This window comes from Heteronotia binoei, chromosome 18 (genome assembly GCF_032191835.1).
Source record: "Heteronotia binoei isolate CCM8104 ecotype False Entrance Well chromosome 18, APGP_CSIRO_Hbin_v1, whole genome shotgun sequence".
NCBI lineage: Eukaryota > Metazoa > Chordata > Lepidosauria > Squamata > Gekkonidae > Heteronotia > Heteronotia binoei.
Window position 1 is genome coordinate 35,130,028 of NC_083240.1, and position 20,243 is coordinate 35,150,270.

General features: G+C 45.0%; 1 protein-coding gene across 3 annotated transcripts in view; it reads right to left on the bottom strand.

The window, feature by feature from the left end:
- Window positions 1-20,243, bottom strand: part of FLOT2 (flotillin 2) — a 32,746-nt gene that overhangs the window by 10,382 nt on the left and 2,121 nt on the right. The window contains exons 2-3 of one of the 3 annotated variants that reach the window (XM_060258836.1): window positions 8,518-8,599; window positions 5,201-5,291 (exon numbers count right to left, since the gene is read on the bottom strand). In XM_060258836.1, coding sequence (XP_060114819.1) covers window positions 5,201-5,291; window positions 8,518-8,599 — 173 coding nt within the window. Of the gene's footprint in view, window positions 1-2,379; window positions 2,471-5,200; window positions 5,292-8,517; window positions 8,600-20,243 lie in introns of all 3 variants that reach the window. The other 2 variants (XM_060258835.1, XM_060258837.1) reach the window with 2 other exon arrangements.

Consider the following 20,243-nt stretch of genomic DNA (forward strand, 5'->3'; position numbering starts at 1 on the left):
AGTAGTAATGCAGTCCCCAAAACCAAGTGTTCCGTGGCAAGGTGCACTCTTGCAAGCTCATGTCCACAACCAGGACTAGTGTCTAGTTAAGAGCCAGGATCCCTGGGACATAACTGACCAAGCTAGAAGGGATATTAACTTCAGTGTAGCCATGCAGAAAACTGTGCTTTCAGTTAACCTTCTGAATGACCCTGAAGCAACAAAAAGAAAAAGACGGCTGGTTGGAACACTCATCTTTGCTAACCCTTGGAACACAATCCACTAGGAATGTTTTCCTGAACATGCCCTGATGAAATTCATTGGCTGTGTTTCCAGCCTTTGCATACACTTGTCTGCAGAAACAGCTCCAAACAGCACACAGTTAAACAATGAGATAATTTGTTTAAAAGCTGGGAAGAAGTGTTTGCAGAACCCCCTAAATGAAAAATGGTGCCACCTCATGCCCAGCAGGTCCATGATTGGGGTACGTAATTATGAGTCCCACCCCTCCTGCTGTCATTGGAAAAACTCCTGTGTTTTCTCACTGATTAGAGAAAAGGCAAATAAGTTCATTTATCGCTGATTGGAAACCCTTTACAGACTTTTTGCATGAAACAGATAATAATGACTCGGTGATTTGTGGCTTTGATAAATAAGGAAATTAGACAATAGAAAAGAGGGTTTTTTGTAATCATTAGAAAAGAGGATTTTTGTAATCAATAGAAAAGAGGATTTTTGTAATCATATTTGTTGCCAGAAAACTGGAACCCTCCTTTTATCTTTTTATACAATTATATAGTCGTTCCTTTTTTCACTCTTTCTTCCTGTTGTTACTGTTGTTATAACTTTAATAAAAATTTTATAATTAAAAAAAGAAAGAAAATCTCTTGCGTCTGGATTTCCCTCTAATTATCAAACAAACGAGAGGCCAGATAGCAATTTATTAACCCACTTACCAGAACTTGCAACAAAACTATTAAAATGCAGGCTTGCCTGGCTGGCTCCAGCAAATATTACCTCCAGGGAAGTCTAAGGAGGCCAGAATTTCTTAAGTATACTTTTATCCTGCTTTCTTCTGAGGAGCTCAGGACAGGGTATATCATTCTCCCTGCCTCCCATTTATCCTTGCAACACTATAAGGTAGGCTAAGTTTAAAGACAGTGGCTTGCCCTAGGATACCCAGCAAGAAATAAACATTGAACTCATAAAAGTTGTCCAAAATTAATAATTATGTTGATTATTAATTCTGGACAACTGATGACTGATTATTATTTTTGGTCAACTGTTGATTATTAAACTTGGGCAACTATGAGTTCGCTGTTTATTTCTTGTTGGATCTTGGCACACTGATGATGCCCTAGGTCACCCAGCAAGCTTCATAAAGAGCAGGGATTTGAGCTTGGGTGTCCCAAAACTTAGTTCAGTACTCTGACCGCCGCTCCATACTGGATCTACAAATCAACCCACTCTGTCAAAGTGCCACAAGTGGCTAACAGAGAATGCGCAAGAGGCTAAGAAAAGTTGTGCGCTTATTGGCAAGACTGTGTTAACGTCTTTCTTTTCTCTTCAAGAAGCTCTTCTCCGAGACCAACCTTTTTACTAAAAAAAACCCTCATTACACCATAGGAGTGGGAGGACAGGAAGTTATTATGACAGAGAAATCACCCAAACCATGAAAAACAGGTGCCCTGGAACAGCTGTTGATTACTGGAATACATCCTGTTGAAGCAAAAGAAGAGTTTGTCCAGACTAGAGATCTGCCGAATCTGGACCTCTCGGCCAACCCCGTTACCAGCTCAGAAGTTAAGAGCTGTTTCATGGTGGGTACAGCAGGATACAACTGTAGGACTGGCCAACAACTTACTCCGAACAGCAGCAGTGGCAAAATGCCTGGCCCACAGCTCCAGAGAGGCCTTCTCAGTAAAATAACTCGCTCATCATTATCTGAGAACAAAGTGGCTCTCATAGGAGTCATGTATGAATATGAAAAGCCACAGTACTATACTCATTCGGCTATCAATGTGAAATGGGGTCAAAAACCGACTATGTGCAAACTGAGGCAGAGAAGCAGATCATTGTGCTGGAATAGTGCTGGGTCTGGCTATTATGGAAGCCAAAGTAGCAACAGCACCACCTGCTGCACAGGCAGGAAAGAAGCAACAACCTAGCAATGAAAAAGGGAAGGCGCTTCCCTCCCAACATAGGCGTTGGGTGCAAGGTGAATGTAAGGTGGGATGGATATTTTTTTTTTTTCAAAAAGCAGCTTTTGAATAAGGACAGTGTTTCCAGAGCAGCCAATGCCTCTCCCCTGGGCTAAGCAGCCTCCTAGGAGGGAGGAGAGGCCAGGAAGAAGAGTTAGAGGCATGCATTCCTGAAAGGAGGCATTTGGAGTTACTGTACCTGGGCCACACCTGTGACAGTTAAAGCTACCCCCTCCGCCGTCTCTACGTCCTCGCACCTGGGTTGTAACGTCATTATCTCTAGGGAAATCCTGCCAAAAAACGTAAAACATTGGCACGTTTCCAGGTAACAGGCTCAGCTCTTCCCCTGGGCCCAGGACCACCTGCTGCATTGGCTCTGAGGTAATGCAGATGCAATGCTTCTGCCAGTCAACCAAACACACCGAAGTCAGTGTGAGGCTGTTTTAGAATCCAAGGAAGGGAACACTTTTGAAGCCACATGGATCAAGATCACAGAGTGCCACCAACTGAGTTCAGGATCTCAGACCTGGAAGGGTCATCATGAGGTCTTGCCTGGTTTGTGGGCCTTAGAAACGTACCACTGTCTGAAAGTTAATCAGAGTTTACACACCACAAGCTTAGAGATGTAAAGGTGTTTTTTTTGGGGGGGGGGGGAGCCAGGGAAAAATCCCTCCCCAACTTAAAAAAAAATGACAACGGAAACATCAGAAATGTTGAAAAGTGCTTTTAAAAAACCCCTCCAATGAGGTATTTTCTCTTTTGGAATGTGAAAAGCTTTACTAGACAAGGTTTTACTCACTTGAAATGTCCTGTATCACTCTTTTATGTAAAATGAACTACAACATTAGAACACGAGTATTCCTGCATATACTATAGATATGTGCAATATTTTAAGAATACATTTGTTTAAATGTGACTAGTTTTGTCCACATTTAGTATGCTACCATGTAAACACTAATAGAGATCATTATTTTCCATGTAAAAGTTTCTGATAACCAAAGATGCTGCTAGTCCTGTAGCTAAACAAGATTGTGTCTCAATAATACGGATTTTGTAACAAGCAAAATAAGTGTTTCCTATTTTCAGTATCTCAGACAAGAACTAAGATACATATGCTACAGTAGCAGAGGGTATAGCAGTTTATGTCCCCCTCTCTCTAACATTAGGCATATTCGTAATTTTGTTTGTACAAATCTAAAACATTTATGCTTTAAAATTCCTTAAGCTAACTTGCTACATTTTTGTTGTTAACACAGGGAAATTAGTTTTAAGCTGGATAAGAAAGTACTGCATCTCTTACACACTCCCCATTTTTTTTCTGAACAAAAAAAAAGAGGGGGGGGCGATTTTTTCCCTGGCTTTAAAATGTCTAGACCCTTTACATCTCTACACAAGCGTGGCATCGGAAAAGGTCTTTGTCAAAGATGAAAGAAGTCCTCTTTAAAAGCACTCTGACCTTGTGGCTTTCTAGTGACACTGAACCTTAAGGGAAAAGGAGAAGACATTTATTGCCAAAGGTGATTACTGAGGCTAGACTACTGCAGTGTGCTATGTGGGTAGTGCTCCTGGAAATTGTTCACAAGTTGCCGTTGCCTCCAGACAGAAAAAACAACAACCTGGGATCACGGTTCATATTACAGGAAGTACAAACACACACACACACACACTGGCTAACACATTTAGTTAAATTTATATGACTTTTAAAGAAATTTTACTAAATGTGTTAGCCAACACGTGTTTGTGCCTCCAGACAGAGCAGGTTGTAGTGGACGACAGTACCGCTTATTTATATCATTTACTGTCATTTCACCAAAGTCTTTGTTTTCACATCCGCCCCATGAGTTAGATCACTATGATCCCTCATTTTACAAATTCGCTTTCAATACTGCTGAAGCTTAAAGTATCTGAGCCCATTATGGGAAAGGGTGGACTATAAATCCACAAAACAATAAAAAATAGAGTGAGGTTGCTAAGATACATGTTTAACTCTCTAGATGAGACCAGAATGCTAGTGATGAACCTGATGAGCTGATTCAGGCCAGCGAAGACGTTCAATAGGACTGCAGCTCAAGAATACCTGTCCTACCTATCTCCACTGGCACCTCCTTCTTAGGGGACTGGCCTCCAAAACTGTTCAAATGTGAAATTTAGATATATATATAATGAGCATCTTTTTCTATCTTGCCTGGCTTTCACCACTAGGGATCAAAGTGGCAGAGAGGAAGAGGCTTTAAATATATGTTTTATTTGGAATGGACATTTACTGAAATGTCCTAACCCCTCTGATGGAGCATGGGGGAAGAGTTCCATGAATGACTGGAGAGAAACCTGCAGTGTCCAAGTGGGGCTTCTCTGTTCAAAGAACAAAGGGGAAGGTGTGGACTAAATGAATCTTGATTGTACCCAAGGCTAGCCATGTACATAAACAGGGATAAGCCTAGCAGAAGAAGGTATACCTGAAGGATTCTCCTTTCACAAACAGGCAACCACCTGATGGAGCAGATTCTGACCTATGAAAGACCGTGCCACAATAAACTTAAAGAGCCGCAGGACTTTGCGCTTTTTCAAAAGTAGCACACAGTTTTCAGGATCTGCCCTACAATTCAGCTGCACCCCATCAAGAGCTACCCCGAAACATGATCTTTATGTGGCCTTTCTTCTCCCCCCAGAGCATATGTGCGTCGTAGCCTTCCTGTTTCTGTGTGACACTTGTGAAGCAGGCTGAAGTGGCAATTGGGAAGGAGCGGGTGCCAGCAACATTCCCACAGGGTCCAGAAGGGTGGGGATCTTGAATTTGGAATAGCTCAGCATGCGTCTGTCTACATTACCGTGGAGTGCAACAGCAGGTAGCAAGAGCCAAACAAGGGGGCAAAAGAGAGAAAAGTGCAGGTACCAAGGCTGGCCCGCTAGAGTAAAAGGAGAGTGCTTAAGTCCTCTTGCTGCCACTGTTGCTGCTGCGTGGGACAGAAGGGAGAGAAGAAGGTTAGAGACAACACATTAGAAGTGGGTGAATCATTTACCTGTGCGACCCCCGTTACGTACAGTGGGACCCCCTCCGACGTCTCAATATTCTCACAGCGACAAAGGATGGTCATAACCTCCAAAGACAGTCTGAGCAGCAATAAACAAGGGTAGGACAGCAAACACACAAGGTGGTTACCAGAGAGTAGCAGAACTCAGTTGCCAAGGGAAAGACGGGACTTTGGGGGTTTCCAAGCCACTCCACGGTCAAGGTGATTCATGATGGGTTCTAGCCAGGACTACCCTGTCACATATGAACCTGCTCTGCTCTGGGTCAAGGCACTGCTTATGGCACGCCCTGCCCAAACACATTCTCCTGGTACCCACTCAACAATGCTTTGAATCTGGACCCCCAACTTGCACTTAAGCCCCTCCCCCCGGTCGTTATTTGGCCCACCGTGTCAGTTTCATTCTCTCCCAAACAAAACTTGTATGGCGCCTCACTTCCCTCAGCCTCAGTATCTATCAAGGATGATGGGATTTGTAGTGTTCTCTGCCTTCTGACCTGCATTGTGAAGCAGGGCTAACTAGTAATCCCACCACCCTTGGTAGGAAAAGGCTGGAGAAGATGTGATGGGTAACTGCACTGAAAAGAGGCTGCTGAGTAAGCAACCTGTACCTATGTGATGCCTTGTTTGCAGTGGGGGGGGGGGAGGGGAGGGAGAAGTGGGAGGGGATTTTCCAAGCATCATTGTAGAGGGATTTTTCAAACATTTGACAAGGATGCTTGGGGAGGGGGGGGATGCTGATGGTGGGGTGTGGTAATGGCATTCACTCAACACTAGCCCCACCCTGACCTGTCACTGGCCCTTACCTTTGCACCATCCTCTGGACTGACCACTTCTGTTTAAGAGTATGTCTAAACATCATTAGAAGTCTCTGACTGTAAGGAGTACAGAGGCTGTCTCAGATGTGCACAAGCATCTCCCTGATTTTAAAAGAGGGGCAGAAGTGGAATTCCTTTGGTGAGCTCCCTGCTGAGATAAATGCTAAAGCCTTTGCCGAGCATTTGCTATTAGTAGAGACCCCACCCCACCCCCAGCAAACCCCTTTCTCATGCAGCCAGAGGGCAAATGCATGCAGACAGGAAGGTGTGCCCACCTAGAAAGCCTTACCCTGAGCTCCTCATCCGTAAATTGGAAAGGACGGCCACTTCACAGGGGTGTTTGTGGATTTAATAGGTTAAGAACTTCTATAGCTGGCAGCCGGTATAAGGCAGCAACCGAGTGTACGAAATCCCCTGTTTAAACCTTGCCTTTGTCACAGACTCACTAAGTGATCCTAAAGAAACTTCAATCCTAGTTCTGTAATACGGAGGAGCAGGGAACTGAAGTTGTTTCTGGAACAACCAGATAACTAATCAGAACTGGGGAGGGAGGGGGGGCCTATGCAATGGTGTTGATACACTCTGTCTCTATACATGCATGCAGACAGGAAGGTGTGCCCACCTAGAAAGTCTTACCCTGAGCTCCTCATCTGTAAGATGGGTAAGAAAACTGGGGGGGGGGGGAGAAGTCAGCAACTGACACCTATTTCTTCTGTCCCCCTTCAACTGCCACAAAAGGATTGTAGGGTCAGTCATGTTTGGTCAGAGCTTGGGGTGCAAGAAAGATTGCTGTAAAAGTGAAGGGCTCATAGCATAGCCCTGGAATATGGGACATGCACACTTAACTGTAATTTCTATACTACAGAAATTCTGGTGCCAGTTCCACAACCAAAGACCTGACAAGTACCCGAACAGCTCCAGCTAGCTAAGTGCCCCTTCTGCTACCTCCCCCTTCATCTCCCTCCTCCTGTTCCAGAGTTGGCAGAGCAAGTGGCATACATCACAGGCAGCAGCGTGGCATTTGGGTGAAAACCCATCAGCCCACTCCTCTACAAGGAGGCCAGGCCTCTGTTCTCCACCTCTATGGCTGCAAACCCAGAGAGTCTCGTCATTCTCCTTTTCCTTGTTAGTGCATCAGGAGGCAGAGGCACATCCCACAGAGCGGTGGTCGTGACACGCTGTGGATCCCACAGGGACCCTGAAGAATACACACAGGGCTTCACGACAGCAACAGCAGCAGCACTTTCACACAAATGAGTTAGTCAAAGGATGCATGAGAGAAGACATACAGCAAGCAACAGTCTCAGTTAGGGCAGAAGGAGAAAGAGGTGGAGACTGAAGAGTTGACAGAGGAATCTAACACAACCCCACGTCCCAAAATCTGAGCAATCCAGATGCGGAAGGCTACCCTTCCTAAAATCAGTGTTGCCCCAATTATTCACTCTCAGCAGCATTTGTTGGCCAAAGAACATGCTGCCCCCATAACAACTAATCAGAGAGCAAGACAGCTCTCCTATTGTACTGTGGGAAAAATTACAAGGAAAACTCACGTTATTTCCTAGTCCACTGACTCCCGTACCTCTTATAAACGAAGAACACGTGATTTTATAATTAAAATGGGAGACACCCCCCCTTTATTTCAAAAGGACTTCATTCTGAATTTGAAAAAGGAGCCCCCATTCCATTATCTATGTTTCTGTGTGAGTCACTGGTCTAAACATTCCTCCAGTTTGAAAGGCCAGCCCTGAACAATGACTCATGCAGAGACATGCAACAATCAGCCTCTTCTGAAGACAGGAATTAGCTGAATTGGAAAAGACTGAACAATCTAATCATACCTCCTGCAGGGAGGTGACATTATTCCCCATTCCAGCAGAGGTTGATCCAAAGGAGGAAAAACTAGTTCAAGTGACATATGGAGAGATACAGCATATCGTGTAGGCCCATAGCGTGTTGCTGTGGGCCTACAGAGCTCTTCTCTTCATTTCCTGCAGGACACATCTGAGGAATAGCTGTCCCAATCGTTCCCCCTGCCCTCCACCCTTTCGGAATAGATAAGGCACAAAATTAAACTGGTTTCAAAAACTGCTTAATGACCAGGGCCCCAAAGGAAAGAGATCTTGTGAACTGGTGTTCTATGAAAAATCTTCTGAACTAGCATATGAAATTAGAGTTCCCTGGATTCTCTTTCTGGGGAGGAAAGGAAGAGAGAGTTAAGGTGGCTCTCAAACCAGTTCACACTGCAGTATGTAAACCTCCTATTTGAAAACATAAGAAGAAATGCTACTGCATCCACATGGGTTGGTGGAGAAACGGAGAGGGGGTGTCCTTTCCTATCCCATTCCCCTGCTGACTGAGGCAGGGCACTGACTTTGACATCCTTGTCTCTGCAGCATCAGTAGAGTTTCTCGGAACCGTACCAGCATAAGACTTGCATCTCAGGCACCCCAAGAGTGTATCACTTGCACACCAGAAGTCTCCATTTCTTACCTCTGTGTGTCAGAAATACACCACCAGGCCCAAGCCCAGCCTCCAAAGACATACTGCTTCTCATCAGACCCACAGCATCCACCTGCAGAACAAACAGAAGCAGTTTTTTAACGGACCAGGAAATCCCACTGGACTTACTCTCAAGTAAGAGTGCACATTGCCACATGTTACACTAGCTCAACACTGCATAAAGACAACTCTTTCTTACTCATTAACACTCTGGGTTTGTGCTGACTCTTTCAAAGATGGTTAGGTGGCCAAACTGTGGCTCAAGAGCCACATGTGGCTCTTTCACATATATTGTGTGGCCCTGGAAGCCCCCACTGCCCCACTGGCTGGCTTGGATAAGGCTTTTGTCTCTTTAAATCACTTCTCCAAGCCAAACCAGCCAGTGGATTGGAGAATGCATATAAAGTTGCTTTCTTTCTGCCTCTTCTTCCCTCCTCCCTCCCCCAATCTATTTGCCTGCCTTCTTTTCTTCCTGTCTTGTGGCTCTCAAATATCTGATATTCATGTCTTGCAGCTCTCAAATGTATGATGTTTATTCTATGTGGCTCTTACATTAAGCAAGTCTGGCCACCCCTGTGATAGATAGTGGGTGCAGAAGGGAGGTAACTCCTGAGAAGCTACACCTGTTCTCACAGGAATGAGAAGATCAACCTGGGACCTAGCTCCTACCTTTATAATACTTAGCAAGAAGAAATACTGCAATGGCTAGAATACAGATGACTTTGATCTAACAGCCATCTATGGTGAGTTCAAAAAATACCTCTCCAAAATCAGACTAGGAGATTAGCAGAAGGCAACACTTAGAAACTGAAGTCTTTCTAGGCCTCAGGTGTCAAGATGTCAGGAAATCCCTATGTAAGGATACTGGAAAGGACCAAAGACAGCACAGCTGACTGTGCCTTAAAAAATATCGAAGAGTTCTGTCCCAACCTAATCCAAACCAAAATTATGTAAATTAAGTATGTTATAAGCTTTTTTTACAGAGTTTGGTCAGCTTTTCCTGGTCACAAGAAGAAATAGGACATTTAAAAGATAAAAAGATGCCTCACCAGTGCACAAACACTCCCTTATCACCTTTTTATGTATATTTTTGTAGTTTTATGGGCATGTGTGCGCAACTGGAAGCCATGCAACCTCTGGTGACTGACCCCTACTGGGGGCCTGGAGGATATTCAGGGAGGTGGCTGAATAAAGCCTGCCCCATCCTTCCAACTGCTGGTATTCCAAAGAGGTCTCCCATCCAAGTACTTGCCAGAGTCAACCCTGCTTAGCTTCAGAGATCTGACAAGATGAGGCTTTCCTGGGCTATCCAAGTCAGGGCCCCCCATCACCTTTTGAGTCATAAGGACTAGAAATTTATTCTCAACATGGAAGGATCTAAAAAATCTGTGCCTATACAAAGCGATTCAAGAAGCATGGAATACACATCAAATTGGGCTTAGCTATTATCAGATTCCCTGTTAAGAGTGATGGCATGCTCAGGTAAATCATAATCCCACAACTTTGATACTGTCGGACTCAAGGCACATTGACACAAAACACTAAAGAAGGAGTCTCAACTTTGTTAAGCCTGTGGGCACGTTTGGAATTTTGAGAAGGGGCACAAGTTGGCATCCATGGAGGGGGGGGGGGGAGAAAGAGGTGGAATCTCTCTCTGCTCAGGTGAAAAAGAAGCTGTTTTATTTCAGTTTCTCAAAGAAGGAGAGGGTTTGGTCTTTGGCATGGCAAAGGGGAGAAGCTGCCAAGGCCAGAAGCATCAGAAAGTCTCCAGCCAAGATGGTGTATCATAGCTGTGATACACACAGGATGAGCTCAGCACTTCACAAGTCAAAGCTAACAGGAAAAAAAATATGAAGCTTCCCTTTTCTCCACCCACCCCCACTCATTCAAAAACTCCTTGCCAAGATTCAAATGGAGACTGCCACATCTGAGGGCGGAAATGGTTCACATTCACTTGTTTACAAACTGCTTAGCCTGGTTCGGTTATCTCAGTTTTTTCAGACATGAAAAAGGGTAGGCCTGAAACTGTATGGTAACCATCACACTCAACTTCTAGCTCCAAGGCAGCTTCCTGTTGTTTTTGTATAGATGAGGCTCTCCCTTCAGCTACAAGGGAGCAAGAGATCACTGATGACCATTCAGAGGTACTTTTGAGATTCGGGCAGCAGGGCCAGCTGTGCACACCTGTGTTTGCAGTTAAATGTCCATTAACTCCCAATGGAAATTCTTTTGTTATTCATTATTCATTTTTAATAATTTTTTTAAAATATTAAATAAATATTAAATTAAAAAAATGGAAAAAAAAACCCCTCCCAATGGAAATGAGCAACATTTATGGCATACGATCCTAACCAGACTACTTGGGTGAACATGAGATGCCCTGCTGAATCAGACCAATGGTCCATCTAGACCAACGTCCCATTTCACACAGTGGCCAAGATGTTCCCTTAATGTTGCCTCCTACCACAAGTATTGAGAGGCTTGCTGTCTCTGAATATGGAGGTTTCCCTTTAATCACCATGGCTGGTAGCCACTAATTGACCTCTCCCACATGAATCTGGATAATCCCCTTGGAAAGCCATCTATGCTCATGGCCATCACTAAATCCACTGGCAGTGACCTCCACAATTTACAAACTGAATAAAGCACTTCCTTTAGTCTGTCTTCATAAGAGCCCCGTGGCGCAGAGTGTTAAAGCTGCAGTACTGCAGTCCTAAGCTCTGCTCATGACCTGAGTTCGATCTCCGGCGGAAGCTGGGTTTTCAGGTAGCCGGCTCGAGGTTGACTCAGCCTTCCATCCTTCCGAGGTCGGTAAAATGAGTACCTAGTTTGCTGGGGGGAAAGCGTAGATGACTGAGGAAGGCAGTGGCAAACCACCCCGTAAAAAGTCTGCCGTGAAAACACTGTGAAAGCAACATCACCTCAGAGTCGGAAACAACTGGTGCTTGCACAGGGTTCCTTTGGTCTGTCTTAAATCTATCACTCATCAATTTTGTTTGATACGCCTGAGTTCTAGTATTCTGGAAGAGGGAGGAGAACTTCTCTACTCAATGAATAATTTTATAAACCTCTACCATACCCCTCCTTAGTCATTCCACACACTTCAGCCTTTCCTCAAAGGAAAAGTGTTCCAACCTATTAATCAACTTGGTTGTCCTCTTCTGTACCTTTTCCAGCTCTGCGATATCTTTTTTTGAGATACTGTGTACAGTTCTGGTTGCTGCATTACAAATGAGGCCAGCGTATAGCATAGAGCCATACAGAGGCATTATATTATCCATTTTATTTTCTGTTCCTCCAAGAGTATTACTAGAGCTTTTCAAAGCAAAATAAGCAAGTAGCACTTGTTAACTGGTGTATTCTTATTGGAGGTGCCAAACCTGCAGAGAGTTGTTTGGAATAGCTTCTGTCAACAGGTGGCACAGCAGAGAAGATGGGAGACATATTTACTTTTGAAAAGATCCAGTCTAACTACTACTTGTGGAGCTGGCACGTGGGAATCATGCACCTGAAACTGTTGCACTCTGCCATGGTAATGATCCAAATGTGCCAACTGCTAAACTGCAGCAGCTTCAAGTGCCTGAAGGATCAAGAACTCAGCCAGAAAGACATCTGCTTTAGGAATCAGCCACAAACTGCACAGCATGGCTGTAAACTCAGTTCTACTGATCCTTTAACCACCCACCCTTTACAACTCCCAGGACTGCTAATTTGCTAAACAGCTGCAGTCTCTTCCTAGAAATGCAAACTCCATTGCCAAATGCAAGCCTGCCATCCAGAATTTTGTCCACAAAGATGGTATAGCTTAAACAGTGAAAGTGACACAAACAAACATGGTGGGGAGACGATTAAGAGAACAGGGGTGTCAAACACGCTGTTTGGGGGCCGAATCAGGCCCCCGGAGAGCTCCTATCAGACCCCTGAGCAACTGGCTGTCATCTGCTTCCTTCTGCATCACAGCTTGCTTTGCCAGGCTTGCTCAACAGCACAGGAGCTACAGAGCAAAACCTTTATTTTCTCCATTGGCTGAGGCTTCTCCCTTGGAGAGGAAAGGGGGAGGGAGAGCTTGCTTTGCCAGGATCTCTCAATCACACAGCAGAGCTACTGAGCCAAACCTCTCTTCCTTCTATTGATGGAGGCTCCCCCCCCCCACAAGCCCCTGGGAAAGGAAGGAAAGAACCAGAGCTTCCTTTGCCCAGTTCCCTGGATCCCATGGGAGAAATACAAAGAAAGCACCTTTAAGACCAATGAGTGCTAACGTTTTAAGTTTTTTTTTTTAAAGTATGTGTTTGTCTGTGTTCTTTATAAAATCTATATCTCTGCTACCTAATCTTAAATAGGTACACACATGGCACGGCCTGACATGGCTTGGCCCAACCCAACATGGCCCAGCCCCTGAAGGTCTCATTTATGTCAGATCCGGCCCTCAGAACAAATGAGTTCGACACCCCTGGAATAGAAAATTCAGGCTTGAGAAGAAAGAATGGTACAGACAGAGACAAGGCCTGCTAATGCCATCTCTCTGCTGTTTTCTGCATGTTCCCACAGAGAGGCTCCTATATAGCTGAAGAGAAGTATTCCAGCAGACAGACACACACACACACACACACTCCACTAGAGCTCATAGGGTTGCCAGTTGTAGGCTCGGAAATTCCTGGAGATTGGGGGTAGAGCCTGGGCAAGGCAGCGCTTGGGGAGGGGTGGGACCTCAAAGCAGGATACAATGCCATGGGGTTCCCCCTCCAAAGCAGCCATTTTCTCCGGGGGAACTGATCTCTGTGGTCTGGAGATCAGATATTATTCTGGGAACTCTCTAGGCCCCTCCTAGAGACTGGTAACTCAAGGAGGCTGTGTGCTGGAGGTGAACTGGGTGAACACTATTAAGGACAAATCATTAAGCTCATCATAATGGTACCTCCACGTTTGTGTAATTTGAGAAGTAAAACTGAGCATGTCGGTTATGTTAAAATACCTCCCAAACTGAACAGAAAATGCTTACACCAGTGTTTATTAGTCAAAATCATAGTAACCGCATGTGGGAGAACTCCAAAGACAGTCAAGGGTAGGAAGCCCTGCTTGCAAGTACCAGAGTTGGAAATGGACTGCACAGATCTCTGGTCAGCAATGCACTTCTAATCCTAACTCTGTTCTCACCTGGGTTAAAAAAACACCCACCCACACACACCCTCTTTCTACAGTTATCTGATGTTTGTAATCTGAGGAAACACAGCATGATTTGCCCTGAAGGATATTCCACCCTAACTCAAAACTATACAAGCAAAACCTAAGTTGGTGGAAACATGCAGAAAAAGGCTGCTCTTCCTTGCTTGTGAACCTCCCCCTTGGCAAAGGACTCCTCCAATTATTGAAAGGATGACAGCAACTGTTTGAGAAAAACACTGTCTCTGAAGGGCTGTTACACAACTCTCCACTGCAACAGGCTGCCGCATTCTAGCAACCCAACTCTTTCACATGACAAGTTAGGATTAGGGTAGAGGCCCTACGGCAGCAGATAAACACACCAACACTCACAGTGTTTTATGGGAGGTAGCAGCTCGCTTCCTGTGTTCAGGGCTAGCCAATGTTGGCAAAACTGCAATCTGAGGACCCAGGCAAAGAGACACACAGAAACAGAGCAGCAGAATAAACAGCAGATTGCTTGTTTTGGCATCGGCACAGAAGATGTTGCCCGCCAGCCACATTACTGTTTACTGTTGCCGGCCAGCTACATTATCCAGCCCCTGCTAGGCTGCTACAGGGGGCTGCAGTGATGAGTCCAGGCTATGCAGGTTCTGTAGGAACGGCTCTTCTAAATACCTAAAAGCCCCACACACCAATCAGCTACAGCAAGATTCTGACATCACAATGGGCGGACTTAGAGGAGATTCATCACTGGACCTTAATCAAACAAAATTAATCATGTGGACTATGGGGCCAGCTGCAGATGTCAACTACACGCCTGAGAATTTTTGCTAGATTTTTGTTAGATGCCTGGGTCATTAAATTCAATTATTAAGAAAAATCAAAAGATCAGAGCTATGACTATTTTCTTGTAACATAAATGAAGACTTCAAACCCATTGTCTTCCATTAAGTACTTTAAACTGACGTCTGCTTATTTTGGGGACCATGGACCTTTTGAGGACACACATTGCAAATAGGGCTCAATATGCTAAGTACTGCATTCTTTATTCTTTGGATTAACAACATTTCATTTCATTTTATTTAGTTTATATCTTGCCCTTCCCACCAAAGTGGCTCAGGGCGGCTCACAACACAAAAGTTCTAACATAGGATTAAGTTTTAAAATACATCAATTTACATTTAAACAATAAACCAGTAAAAACAGTAAAACAAAGCCATTTACCAAAGTACCATACTACAGTCTTCTATTCGAAATTTTCAAGTACCTTACAGGCCCTGCAGAACTGCCCAAGGTCCCGCAGGGCCCTCACCTCTTCCGGTAGCTGGTTCCACCAGCAAGGGGCTGTGATTGAAAAGGCCCTGTCTCTGGTCGACTTAAGTCGGGCCTCCTTTGGCCCGGGGATTGCAAGCAGGTTTTGAGAACTCGATCTCAGCACTCTCTGGGAAACATATGGGGAGAGACGGTCCCTGAGGTAGGCAGGTCCTAGGCCATATAGGGCTTTAGAGGTAATAACCAGCACCTTGTACCGAACTCAGTATATTATTGGCAGCCAGTGCAGTCCCCGGAGCCCTGGCTGGATGTGCTCTCATCTAGGAAGCCCTAATAGCAGCCGGGCAGCGGCATTCTGCACTAGCTGCAACTTCTGGGTTCGGCACAGGGGCAGCCCCATGTAGAAAGCATTACAGTAGTCCAACCTCGAGGTGACCGTTGCGTGGATCACCGTTGCCAGATCGTCATGCTCCAGGAAAGGGGCCAACTGCCTCGCCCGTCTAAGATGAAAGAATGCGGACTTGGCAGTGGCTGCTATTTGAGCCTCCTTTGTCAAGGAAGGCTCCAATAGTACCCCCAATCCTGACTTAGTGCGCCGTTGTCAGTGGCGCACCGTCAAAGGCTGGTAAGAGGAATTCCCTTCCTGGGCCACGACAACCCAAGCAAAGGACCTCTGTCTTGGCTGGGTTTAGCTTCAATCCACTCAGTCTGAGCCATTTAGCCACGGATTGCAACGCCAGGTCCAAGTTTTCTGGGACACAGGCAGGCTGGCCATCCATAAGTAGACAGAGCTGGGTGTCATCAGCATTCTGATGGCAACCCAACCCATACCTTCGGGCAATCTGGGCAAGGGGGCGCATATAAATGTTGAACAACATCGGGGTGAGCACCGCCCCCTAAGGCACCCCACAATCAAGCGTGTGTCTCTGGGACAGTTCACCCCCAATCGCCACCCTTTGTCCCCGACCTTCAAGGAAAGAGGAAAGCCATTGTAAGGCCAGCCCCTGGATCCCCACGTCGGCGAGACGGCAAGTCAGCAACCCATGGTCGACCGTATTGAGCGCTGCCAACAGGTCTAACAACATCAGTACCGCCGAGCCACCTTGATCCAGATGCCGCTGAAGATCATCCACCAGGGCAACCAGCACTGTCTCCGTCCCATGGTTTGGGCGAAATCCAGAATGATGGGGATCAAGAACATAAAAAGAGCCCTGCTGGATTAGCATCCAAACAGAGGCCAGCCAGTTACTCCAGAGGGCAAACAAACAGGCCACATATGCCAAGGCCTTCCTCATTATTAGAGAAGCCCCACTTAGTTGCAAACAGATACATTTTAATTGGAGTAGTAACCAAATTAGTATGCATGCTTCTCCAGGAATGACTGGAATTTGACAATGGGAAACTTGTTTTAAGTTCATGATTTTTAAACTTTCCCTTTAACTTGATGATTTAAACCAGGGGTGGCCAAACTGTGGCTCAGGAGCCACATACGACTCTTTCACACATATTACGTAGCTCTCGAGCCAGCTTGGAGAAGGCATTTGTCTCTTTAAAGCACTTCACCAAGCCAAGCTGACTGGTGGCTTGGAGAATGCATTTAAAGTTGCTTTCTTTCCACCTCTCCTTCCCTCCCTGATCTATTTGCCTGCCTGCTCTCCAACATCTGACATTTATTCTATGCAGCTCTTATGTTAAGTGAGTTTGGCCACCCTTGATTTAAACCAATGGCTTAAGGCACTTTGATTTACAAAGAATCCATACTGGGCAATAAAATTACCCTCAAGCGCTGCTGGGAAATGAGCTAGAACAAAATTGCCAAAGGAAGAGAAGTGATTATCAGGACTGGGATTTGTTCCTCCAGAACAAAGCTAGGCACCTTTCCAAGGGTGCCGTGTTTATGTATAATCAAACAATAGCAATAATATGCTACCTACAGGCTTTTTAACGTGTGCATTGGACTTCTCAGTCATTCCTATTAGCAAGGTCTGACGAATCTATTGGGCCTAGAAATTTTACTGTGGCATATGGTGTTTTTGACATTTTTTCTAATAGTGTCTCTTCAACTGCGCTGAGGGGACCATACAAACCCTATTTATCATTTCACATCAGAATGTTTCGCTGTATGACATAAAAATGCACTATGCATGTTCTTGTTGTTGCTTGTTTATACGTAACCTTAGCTTTATACCATTCACAGGTGGTAGATGAGTTCATGTATTAACCAGTGGCTTTCCCTACTGGCTTCAGTATTCCATTAAACAGGGCTTTTGAGAGCAATAACAAAATCAATGGGGAGAAGCTGGGCTCTGATTACAGGTTACATTTTTGTTGTGATGACATGCAGAGCTACTCCTGTATTTACTACAACATTTTAGTCATCGCTTGAATATTATTACAAGAAACTAGGAACAGATTAGGTTTTGTGGTAACAATAATTTAAAAATCTGGTCATTAAAGCACAAAACGCTTAAGGCTGAAACATTAATCTGGTGCCTAAATATGAGGGTTGGCTCCTACAGCCAAAGAAAACTTGTCAAGAGGATCTGTGGAAAACAGAGAAGGGCGTATGTGTGTATAAAATGGATGTTCCAGATATGAATTTCTGTCTGGAGTAAATGCACCAATTCCCGGTACGGTGCCGGGGCTGAGGCCTGGCTGCAAGCCATAGTCTCCAACACACAAGCCATGGGGTTCATCTGAAATCAATTAGCCCTGTACTCACTAGACCTGGGCCTCCCAGCACTCCGGAAAGCAGTCTGCTTGGGCAACTGTGAAGGACCAGAAGCCTTCCAAGTTCCCAGCTACGTTCTATAAGCAGACCGGAAAGCACCTTATTGTCCCTTTGCTACCATTTTCTTCCCTATTTTTTTCTTGGGAAAGCTTACAGCACCACTTGTAATCCACTCACCTGAACAGAGTCATGTACAGCTGCCTGTTAGGGACTTAATTAACCCCCCCCCCCCTCGCTTATGACATTATAGGAATGAAGGCAGTGCGTGTGTATGAAGGGGAGGAGTGATCAAGCATCTGTGATCACAAACTGCCCAGGTCCTTTGCTCTAATGGACATGAGATGGATTCCTACAGACTTTGCTGTGTGGGTGAGGAAAAGATGACGAGATGGAGCTTTATAAAATAGCGCATAGGATGGAGAAAGTGGACAGAAAAAACGTTTCTCCCATAATGCTAGAACCCAGGGGTTCCCAACAGATGGGCAAACAGGTTCAGTGCAGACAAAAGAAAGTATTTAATCTCTCAATGAGTGATTAAATCATGGAATTCATTGCCAGCACTGTAGTAACAGCCATAAGCATGGATGGCTTTAAAAGCTGGAAAAGAGTGTTGGATGATAGACCCATCAGTGGTTACTAGCCATAATGACTCAAAGGAACCTTCATATTTAGACGCAGTAAACCTCTCAATACCTGTTGGATAGGAGGTAACATCAGGGCAAGGGCTACACTTTTAAGCCCTGTTGGTTGGACCCCCAGGGTAACTGCCTGTTCACTGTGTGAAGGATGCTGGACTAGAGGGATCAAGGGGGGGGTGGGTCAGCAGGGCACTTATGTTCTCAAAAAACAGTTTTAATTACTTCTGCAAGGAATAGAATAAGCATGTAGGCTACACAGAAATACGGTTGCTTGCAGAAGTTACCATAGGATAAAAGCTTGCCCAAGAACAGTATGAATTTATTTTTTATTTTCAGTCCTAACAGAACTCACAGGCCTGCCCACCCATTCTTCTATATCGCAGTTGCCAAAGACTTTCATAAAGGCATTCCTATGGTCGGGTTCTCCCATTTTTTTGAAAGGATCACTTGAAGTACAGTCACTCCCTATATGAACGTGTGAACCAATGGCAATCCTCACAGCAGGGTCTTAATCACTTGTTTGATTATGTGTTTTCATAATTTTAATCAACGATTATTATTTCATCAATGTACTTCTTGTCGTTACCAAGCTTGGGTCCTGACTGTATCTGGATAACATTAAAAAGGTAAAGGTAGTCCCCTGTGCAAGCACCAGTCGTTTCTGACTCTGGGGTGACGCTGCTTTCACAACGTTTTCACGGAAGACTTTTTACAGGATGGTTTGCCATTGCCTTCCCCAGTCATCTACACTTCCCCCCCAGCAAGCTGGGTACTCATTTTACCAACCTCAGAAGGATGGATCCAGGGGCGTACAAATGTCTTTAAATACATTTTTATCAAGCCAGGCCTGATAAAAATTTATTTAAAGACACTTGTACGCCCCTGGATAACATTAGGGGCGTACAAATGTCTTTAAATAATTTTTTATCAGGCCTGGCTGAAGCAAAAACATCTAGCTTGTTGCTTGGTCTTGCTTCTTTAAGTTAAAGAAGAAGAAGAAGATGATGATATTGGATTTATATCCCGCCCTCCACTCCGAAGAGTCTCAGAGTGGCTCACAATCTCCTTTACCTTCCTCCCCCACAACAGACACCCTGTGAGGTGAATGGGGCTGGAGAGGGCTCTCACAGCAGCTGCCCTTTCAAGGACAACCTCTGCCAGAGCTATGGCTGACCCAAGGCCATGCTGGCAGGTGCAAGTGGAGGAGTACGGAATCAAACCCGGTTCTCCCAGAAAAGAGTCCGCACACTTAACCACTACACCAAACTGGCTCTCAACATACATGCAACCTGCAACCCACCTCCTAAAAATAAGGAAGTCAAAGAAAAGCTGCTTAACTAGTATTACCCAGGCCTTGGCTCAATTTACATGTTTAGGGAAGCAGTTATTCAAGACTGGAGTAGCGTAGTGGCTGAGAAGTAGGCAAGCACAAGCTCACCTGAGAGGGAGGAGGAAGATGAAGAAGAAATTGGATTTATATCCCACCCTATACTCTGAATCTCAGAGCAGTCACAATCTCCTCTACCTCCCCCCTCCCCCACACACACAACAGACACCCTGTGAGGTAGCTGGGGCTGAGAGAGCTTTTTACAGCAGCTGCCCTTTCAAGGACAACTCCTGTGAAAGCTATGGCTGACCCAAGGCCATTCCAGCAGGTGCCAGCGGAGGAGTGGGGAATCAAACCCAGTTCTACAAGATAAGAGTCCGTGCACTTAACCACTACACCAAACTGGCTTGAGTCAGTTCTTAGCCAACACAGAAATATTCAGGATGGCACTTTTTATAAAGGGAATAGGGCTGTATAAGGAAATAATTCAAGAAGGCACTTTTATGAGGGAATAGGATTGTAGTCCATGACTTCGTGTATGTGTCATCCTGCTGTTACTGCACTGTCTTCAAGTTTTACAATTCATTTTCTGCATTATAGTATGTCA